The 9,510-nt window shown below is 49.9% G+C and overlaps 1 protein-coding gene across 1 annotated transcript; it reads left to right on the top strand.

The window, feature by feature from the left end:
• The first annotated feature begins 230 nt into the window (after positions 1 to 230).
• Positions 231 to 8,140, top strand: LOC308126694 (AN1-type zinc finger protein 3 homolog). The gene is made up of 6 exons (XM_080491251.1): positions 231 to 552; positions 2,960 to 3,000; positions 4,063 to 4,230; positions 4,340 to 4,399; positions 4,519 to 4,674; positions 5,141 to 8,140. The coding sequence occupies exons 1-6, from the start codon at positions 443 to 445 to the stop codon at positions 5,293 to 5,295; spliced, it is 690 nt and encodes a 229-aa protein (XP_080347377.1). The 5' UTR covers positions 231 to 442; the 3' UTR covers positions 5,296 to 8,140.
• The last annotated feature ends 1,370 nt before the right edge of the window (positions 8,141 to 9,510 follow it).

The raw sequence follows: 9,510 nt of genomic DNA, 5'->3' as shown, positions 1-9,510 counted from the left end.
GACTTCCGGTTCCAGTGGACCGGTCGATTGTTGCGGGGGGGGGTGTCTTTACACTCTGTCCTCAGACTCCTGTCTCCTGTCGTCCCTTCAGACACATTTGCCGTCTCTGTAGTCCTGTGACATCTTTCTACCGCCAGTTTCCGGTAGTTTTCACCCCGTGTGCGTGTCCTCCTAAACAACAACCCCCCCCCCCCACATCTTCCGCGGTGCGTTGGATGGTGGTCCGCTCCGCCCGTCCAGCTGATCGCTGTTCCGACCCGGACGGATCGGGTTCGAGTCCAGCTCCGCCCAGACGTCTGGACCTTAAAACAGAAAAACAAACCAGTCGTTTTTTTTAATTTAGTTTTATTTTCTCCATTGTGTTCCTCCACCCTGCCCCCGCTGGATGTGTTTTTCCTGGTTCCTCGAGCAGGCCTCGGACCGTCGCGTTGCGCTTTGAGTCATGGGAGACGCCAGCGAGCGGAGCGAAGCCCCCGGCCAGCGGAGCGAAGCCCCCGGCCTGCGGAGCGAAGCCCCCGGCCTGCCGCCCAGGTGCCCCTGCGGCTTCTGGGGGTGAGTGTCCACCCTGCCACAAACTGCCCCAAAGTGGAGCAAATCTGCCCCAACTCGGAGCCATTGTTGTTGTGCGGGCCCGGGTGGGGGGTTGGGAACGTGACGGGGAATAAAGCCGAAAACAAGCTCATGTCTGCGGCCGTCTGGAGGGTTGGGGGGCGGAGGGGGGGTTCCTGGCGTCCCGGCGTCCCGTCGGGGGTTTTAACGAGGGTCCGGGGGGGGGTTAAGTCGGTTTGTAAGGCCAGGATATGACGTTCCTACTCCTGGGATGATTTATGAGAAGCAAGTGCCTCCGGAGCTGTCAAACATGAGGCCCGCGGCCCAAACATGGCCGGCAGGGGGCTCCAGCCGGCCGCACCAACCGAGGAGATAACGCTGAAAATCAGCTTAACACGTTTCTTCAACATCGAGACCCGAGCTCAGATACTGCTGATTCTGCCACGAAAGATAGCAAACTAGCATTAGCCTCAAAGCTAGGCTGTTAGCGTTCGTAAGCCGGGGTTTCGTACTTCAGGGCGCGGGGGCTGTCGGGCGTGGGGCTGTCGGGCGAGGGCTGTCGGGCGCGGGGGCTGGGGGCTGTCGGGCGCGGGGGCTGTTGGGCGCGGGGGCTCTCGGGCGCGGGGGCTGTGGGGCGTGGGGCTGTCGGGCGCGGGGGCTGTCGGGCGAGGGCTGTCGGGCGCGGGGGCTGGGGGCTGTCGGGCAGCTGTAGCTCGCTTGGTAAAGTGGTCGTCGTTCTATCGGAAGGTTGTAGGTTCGATCTGCAAGCATTCCGGTTCACACATCGAAGTGTCCTTGAGCAAGGCAGTGAACCTCAACAGGTGCCAGTGGCTGGATAGAGCGTCCTGTAGAATGTGGCCGCCACGTCCACTGGTTGGGGCCGTGGTGGTCCAGAGGTCGGAGACGGATAACATGACCCTTGACCCCCTTCAGGTCACTGCAATCCGCCGTCATGTGACCACGCCTCCAGAAGTGGCGTTATTAGTTTAAAAACAGGTCTAATGCTAGCCGCTACAGGACATGTTTTTTGGACGCTACACCGTCTGGTTCTATGCAGGTCGGACCGGTTCAGCAGTAACCTCCAGATTTAAACTTTAAAGTTTTCCTTTATTGTGGCGCAGATTCTACGAGATGAAAATATCGGGTGTGAAGTAAAAGGTGTGCCGGACAGAACTGAGCTCATCGTAACAACCTCAATGAAAACTTTGATCCAGTTTCTTCAGACTGTCGACACGGACCCCGAGCTGGGAGGTCCTGACGCTGCTATGAGCGCTAGCTAGCTGCTTGCTATCAAAACTAGCCTCACCGGCGCGCTGTCAGGGGCTCTAGAATGGGTTGGAGCTCTAGAATTCTGGAATGGGTCAGAGCTCTATATAGAACGTGAGTTTTCCGTTTTGTCAGACTTCAGGAACGTGTCCGTTGACCCAAAATTCCTCAACCTGCTATAATTTGTTTGAGGGTTTTTACGATATGTCGCTATTCTAGAAAGTATTTGACTGTTGGCGAATTTACGAGAGCTCTAGAATCTGTTCGAGCGTTCTGAAAAAGAACTCCGTTTCCAAGGCAACAGCGTAAACACTGAAAACAATGTGGTTAGCGTAGTGTTGTAGTGTTTGTCCACTAGTAGGTGCTGTTGTTGCCTTCGCCATCGGAAGTTGGCGTGAAAGGTTCCGTTTTTTGTCGACGTGTATTTATTTATTTATTAATTTATTTATTGGTTTGTTTGTATGTATTTTACCAACTTTTCGCAAATACTACTCATCCGAATTGCATCATTTGTCATCAAGGACCGATCCATTAGATTTTGGGACGTTAACGACGAAACGTTTCTGGATAAATCCCCAAAAAACTTTGAAAATATGTCCCAGACAAAGCGGATGGAGGAGATCAAAGGGGGAATCAGCGTCTGTTGCCAAGGAGACGCTCCCTACTCAATGTTTCACACAGTGAAGTAGCTACCTGACAGGCTAGTTAGCATCGATATGAGCTAGATTGTATGTGAGAAAGATTGGTAGAGTCCTTTAAACAAACATCTGTGTTTCCAGGAATCCGAGCACTGGTACTCTTGACTCGAAGGGCTTTTCAGGACACATGAAAGAGTTCGTCTTTTGATCCAAACTTCTCTCAATGGAGAGGCGTTCAAAGACAGTGGAGAGCTTGATATTGGAGAGGCATTCAGGAACACTTCAGAGTGTCGGTCATGATGTTATGAGACTGAATCTGTCCTTTGAAACTTCTTTTTTTTTTAATGTGGTGAATTTAATGTTTCTCCACATTCAGGAAGTGGAGAACTGGTGAATGGATGAGATGCTGTGTTTTACACGGAGACCTGAAACGCATCGCTGTCACTGGCGTCTCGTTTATTACAGATGTTCGGGGAAGCGCTGACTCCCTCTCTTCTCCTCCGCAGGTCCAGTAAAACCATGAATTTATGCTCCAAATGCTTCTCTGGTGAGTCTCCTGCTGCGTCCAGCGGCTTCGTGTTCCACCACGTTTACACGACGTCTAGGAGGAACACATCGGTTCTGTGTTTTCAGTTCAGAAGAGTTCCGTGGTGACACGGCTGAAACACTGGAAACGATGGAGTTACCGTGTTGGTCCACTAGTTGGTGCTGTGGTTATCTTTAGTACTGAAAACACACACACACACACACACACACACACACACACACACACACACACACACACACACACACACACACACACACACACACACACACACACACACACCCAGCAGAGAACAACGAGCTCTAAACATGAACACTGGGAGAACACAGACGTTCTAGGGGACAGACCACCAAGTTGGATTGTTATTATGGTGACTGTCAAAATAAAAGTACCAAGTTGGATTGTTATTATGGTGACTGTCAAAATAAAAGTACCAAGTTGGATTGTTATTATGGTGACAGTCAAAATAAAAGTACCAAGTTGGATTGTTATTATAGTGACTGTCAAAATAAAAGTACCAAGTTGGATTGTTATTATGGTGACTGTCAAAATAAAAGTACCAAGTTGGATTGTTATTATGGTTACTGTCAAAATAAAAGTACCAAGTTGGATTGTTATTACGGTGACTGTCAAAATAAAAGTACCAAGTTGGATTGTTATTATGGTGACTGTCAAAATAAAAGTACCAAGTTGGATTGTTATTACGGTGACTGTCAACTATATGCACACGAACAGCGTTTCCATGGAGACAGCCTTTTAGACAAGTGTCACGTTGCTAATGCTAAAGCTATCAGGGAGTAGAACATTAGAATAAAGCAAACATTTGGTTTGGTTGCCGCTAATGCTAAAGCTAACAGTAAGCAGGCCAGACATCATACGTTTGGATAATGCTAATGCTAAGGTTAATAGTGAGCAGGAAGTAAATAGCAGGCCGCGATGATTCTAATGCTAAAGCTAACACTTTGGACACGCAGAGAGATTGCATTTGGTTGTGGGCTCGGTGATGAGGACAGACACAACTGGTTAGGTTGATGCTAAAGCTAACAGTGATGTGTGTCCCCTCAGATGTCCAGAAGAATCAGCCGGGGGACGACTGCCCCTCCTCCCCTCCCCTCCAGAGCAGCAGCAGCCAATCAGCCGTCTTCGAGACGGGCAGTAGCCAATCCCAGTCGTCGTCCCCGCCCCCTGAGCAGCCGGCGACCAATGAGCCATCGCCGGCGTTCACGAGGGAAGGTGTGTGTGTGTGTGTGTGTGTGTGTGTGGGTGTGATGGTGATGGTGATGGTGTTGGTGATGGTGTTGGTGTTGGTGATGGTGTTGGTGATGGTGTTTTCTTGCTGCAGGAGAAACACAAACAGCTCGGGGAACTCTGTGCACACCAACAAAACGGCTTCGAGATGCAGGTAATATCCCTCATCTGACTCCTCCCACTTCATGTGACTCCTCCCACTTTCCATGACTTCTGACTTCCTGTGACTCCTCGCACTGACTCTTTCCACGCTCTGGCTCCTCCCACTCCCAGACTCGGGTTCGGAGTGTGAGGCGACGCCTGAGAAGCGTGTGCGTTCGGAGGACAAAGATGGCGTCGTGTCGGTGAAGCAGAAGAACCGTCGTCGATGTTTTCGCTGTCAAACCAAACTGGAGCTCGTTCAGCAGGAGCTGGGGAGCTGCCGCTGCGGTACGGTGTGTGTGTGTGTGTGTGTGTGTGTGTGTGTGTGTGTGTGTGTGTGTGTGTGTGTGTGTGTGTGTGTGTGTGTGTGTGTGTGTGTGTGTGTGTGTGTGTGTGTGTGTGTGTGTGTGTGTGTGTGTGTGTGTGTGTGTGTGCTGCTAGTACCAACAGGACTGTAAAGCTCCCAAACATGCCCTCTAATGACTCAAATGCTATAGCTGCAACACGTGAATGCTACATTAAAGAATGCTAATGTAGAAACTAGACGCGAGCTATGTGAATGCTAATGGAGCAGCGTCATGCAAATATTCAAAACGCCTAAAAAAAGAATACTAACACCACAAACAAAAATGCTGACACTGCAGTTTAAAAGTACAATGCTAATGCTACCATCCAGATCTGTGACAATAATGTTGGAGCTAGCTGAGTAACTGTTGCCCCGCCCCCTTTGCCCCTCCCCCTCCCCCTCCCCCAGGCTTCGTGTTCTGCATGCGGCACCGCCTCCCCGAGCAGCACGACTGCCTGTTCGACCACCTGGGCCGCGGCCGCGAGGACGCCGTCCTCAAGATGGTGAAGCTGGACCGCAAGGTGGGCCGCTCCTGCCAGCGAATCGGAGAGGAGTGCTCCTGATCGTCCCGCCCACTCCACACAGCGCCAGCTAATCACAGAGCAGGAGTTCACAGACACAGGGAGCTGGGTTGGGGGGGGTTAAGAGCGGTGATGTTGGGAGACTGGGGGGGGGGGGGCGTGGACAGACATGCACACACACACACACACACACACACACACACACACACACACACACACACACACTGAGCCCCGCCCACATTGGACCCTTTGGATTTGGATTTTTTTTTACTTCACAGGTGTTTTTCTTTTTTCGGTATTCAGTTGCGGGGGGGTGGGTGGGGGGGGGGGTTCAAGTGCCCCTCCCCCATCAGCCCTGCCCATGTGGTCAGAGTTCAACCTGTAGCTCCGCCTTCTTCCTGTCTGCTCCACCTGCAGCATCACTGACTCCCGTTGTAAGCCCAGGCACCTGGCTCCGCCCCCTCCTCCTGTACTGTCGGTCGATTGGCTGCCGGAGGACACAGCCGCTCCCGGCCTCACTCTGACGCGGGCGCACCAAGGAACTGTCGAGAACTAACCTCAGTGACGGACTAGAAACAAATCTCTGTAGCAGGGTCCGCCCACTACCCCACCCATATCCCAGCCTTCTGCCCCACCCATATCCCAGCCTTCTGCCCCACCCATATCCCAGCCTTCTGCCCCGCCCACTCACACCCCCGCCCTGCCCACCTGCCCCTTGTACCGTTATTTTCTTACTTTCACGCACCGAAATGAAGAGAACGACTCGGTTTTGATTTGATTGAGATGTAATTTCACTTTGTTCCACAGGAGGAAGTAGCGAGTCACGCTAGCCGCACCCCTAAAGGCCCTGCGCGTCACGCTAACTGCGCCCCCACAAGATCAAGCTAATAAACCAAAACAATCGTGAAGTCCGTGCACTTCAGCGTTTTGCATTAGCATGCTAACCATGCTAGCCAGCTAGCCTTTCATATGGGTTAAGCCTATAAATCTTTAAATCTATGGAGGCTAACAGTTAGCTCAATGCTAAACTAGCATGCTAATGAGAAGTGCCAGTGTGTTAGCCGCGCTAGAATTTAGTCTGTCACTGCCATCATCGAGGCTAACAGGCTAACAGCCATAGCCTGTAACTTAAAGTTGGTTTACCAGAGAACAGACTGGATGCTACAGCTAGCAGAATGGATTAGCACAGTCCGTAAAAAAACATTTGTTACATTGACCTGCTGTAGATCCTGATGTTAGCATGCTAACCAGCTGGCGCGGCCTGTTCGGTCTTGTACGCGTAGCATCTAATCTGTCCTGCAGATTACTTTAACATAGAACCGTAGCAGTTTGCTAGCTGAAATGGTACGTCAGGCACTTTAGCATCTCATCTCAGCCCATCAGGTTTATCTACTTACGCTAGCAAGCTAACGGCTACACTCTGGATTTTTAATCTCAAGCTGAAGATTGTCGCTGTAGCGTCTTGTCTGACATCAGTCCAACAGGAGTAGAACATGCTAAGAACAGCAGGGTGGACGCTAATGCTAAGAACAGCAGGGTGGATGCTAACGCTAAGAACAGCAGGGTGGACGCTAACGCTAAAGCTCACAACGAGAGCGGGACTGGACAGTCCAGGGACTCCTGTCCTCCACCCGGGTGGAGTCACTGGACCGGCCGCGCGTCTTTGGGACGTCTTCGACTGTCGTTAGAGGGAGCTAGCACCACCTGGTGGTACAAAGTGGTACTGCGTGATGTGACATCACAAGTTCTACCCACGTCACAATAAAAACTCACGTTTAACTTGACGGGTTTGATCTCACAATGCAACATTTTATCGTCCGCCGTTTTCAGTCGTTTTCCACTTTTTAGTTTCATTAAAATCGTTCTGCGTGCGAATGTGGAGGTGCTGGACTCTGCTGTGCGTATTCATCCTCGCTTCGTGTCGGGGGGGGGGGGGTGGAGGAGGTGTGTGCGGGGTCGGGGGTTCTCCACCTGGATCAATTTCCTGTTTGTTGATTTGTGTAATACCTCTTCTTTTCATCGGGTGGCAGCAGCGAGTCGCTGTTTGGTGGATAAATTCTGTTTTTTCGTGGCTCTTCTGTTCTGACTGGAGCGACTCAATGCACGACCTGCTGGTAGAGAGGGGTTCTACAAGAAGTGTCAGGCCGTTACCCTCACTACATTTCTGTGCTACGTCACGATCATCTTCAGGTCATTAGCAAATTTTTATTGTTGGAAATTGATTGAAACCAGCAGCAAAGTGACTCAATGCACCATCTACTGGTACGTGGAGGTATTACACCAGAGTTCGAATTGGGGCTAGCTGGTTAGCCTTTGTGTAGTACTTTTCTGTACTACATCGTTTGAGCTCAGCAGAAAGTTCTCTGTTCTCACACTGAAAGCGTAAAAAGTGACTCAACGCTCCCTCTGCTGGTGTGAAGTGGTAACACCACCCTGACCAGGCCAGCAGGCTAGCTTCCTTTGACTTCGTTATTAAAGGTGGTTCCTTTGAAGCGTTAGCTTAGCCAAGAAGTTGATTCCCGTGGAAACCCCTCTAAACACTTAACTATGCTAACCCCCCCACCCCCACCCCCACGACCACGCCCCCTCAGGTCTGCTCCAATGAGAATGCAGTAAAGGAGAAAACAAACAAAATGGTGGCTGGTTCTTCTTTTTGATAACTTTTGGAGGAAAAAGTTGTTTCTTTTCAGTTTTGAGTTCTAACGAGAACAACGGAAACTTTGTGTACGACGTTCTTTAACCTCTCGGTTTGACTTTACTTACCTGCTAGCATAGCGTGACATATTTAGTTTGTGTACAAACGAAGCGAGAACGCGACGCTATTCTGTTTTCTCTTTAATTTGATCGTGTTTCATTTTCTTCCCAGGAAATAAAAACTGGATTAGACGACGTGACGGCGCTTCGTCTTTATTTCTTTGTTTTTATTCAAAAAGCCAAATTAATTAATTAGCTTCATACCAGCTTTGGACCAGCTTCATACCAGCTTTGGACCAGCTTCAGACTAGTTTTGGACCAGCTTCAGGTTAGATTTGGACCAGCTTCATACCAGCTTTGGACCAGCTTCAGGCTAGTTTTGGACCAGCTTCAGACTAGTTTTGGACCAGCTTCATACTAGTTTTGGACCAGCTTCAGACTAGTTTTGGACCAGCTTCAGACTAGTTTTGGACCAGTTTCATACTAGTTTTGGACCAGCTTCAGACTAGTTTTGGACCAGCTTCAGACTAGTTTTGGACCAGCTTCATACCAGCTTTGGACCAGCTTCAGACTAGTTTTGGACCAGCTTCAGGTTAGATTTGGACCAGCTTCATACCAGTTTTGGACCAGCTTCAGACTAGTTTTGGACCAGCTTCATACCAGCTTTGGACCAGCTTCAGACTAGTTTTGGACCAGCTTCAGACTAGTTTTGGACCAGCTTCAGACTAGTTTTGGACCAGCTTCAGGTTAGATTTGGACCAGCTTCATACCAGCTTTGGACCAGCTTCAGACTAGTTTTGGACCAGCTTCAGACTAGTTTTGGACCAGCTTCAGACTAGTTTTGGACCAGCTTCATACCAGCTTTGGACCAGCTTCAGACTAGTTTTGGACCAGCTTCAAACTAGTTTTGGACCAGCTTCATACTAGTTTTGGACCAGCTTCAGACTAGTTTTGGACCAGCTTCATACCAGCTTTGGACCAGCTTCAGACTAGTTTTGGACCAGCTTCATACCAGCTTTGGACCAGCTTCAGACTAGTTTTGGACCAGCTTCAGACTAGTTTTGGACCAGTTTCATACTAGTTTTGGACCAGCTTCAGACTAGTTTTGGATCAGCTTCATACCAGCTTTGGACCAGCTTCAGACTAGTTTTGGACCAGCTTCAGACTAGATTTGGATCAGCTTCATACCAGCTTTGGACCAGCTTCAGACTAGTTTTGGACCAGCTTCAGACTAGATTTGGACCAGCTTCATACCAGCTTTGGACCAGCTTCAGACTAGTTTTGGACCAGCTTCAGACTAGTTTTGGACCAGCTTCAGACTAGTTTTGGACCAGCTTCAGGTTAGATTTGGACCAGCTTCATACCAGCTTTGGACCAGCTTCAGACTAGTTTTGGACCAGCTTCAGACTAGTTTTGGACCAGCTTCATACCAGCTTTGGACCAGCTTCAGACTAGTTTTGGACCAGCTTCAGGTTAGATTTGGACCAGCTTCATACCAGCTTTGGACCAGCTTCAGACTAGTTTTGGACCAGTTTCATACTAGTTTTGGACCAGCTTCATACT

The sequence above is a fragment of the Lipophrys pholis genome, assembly GCF_963383615.2.
Source record: "Lipophrys pholis genome assembly, chromosome: 21".
In the NCBI taxonomy this organism is placed as follows: Eukaryota; Metazoa; Chordata; class Actinopteri; order Blenniiformes; family Blenniidae; genus Lipophrys; species Lipophrys pholis.
Note: the sequence above shows the minus strand (reverse complement) of the source record. Positions and strands in the feature narration are given on the sequence as shown.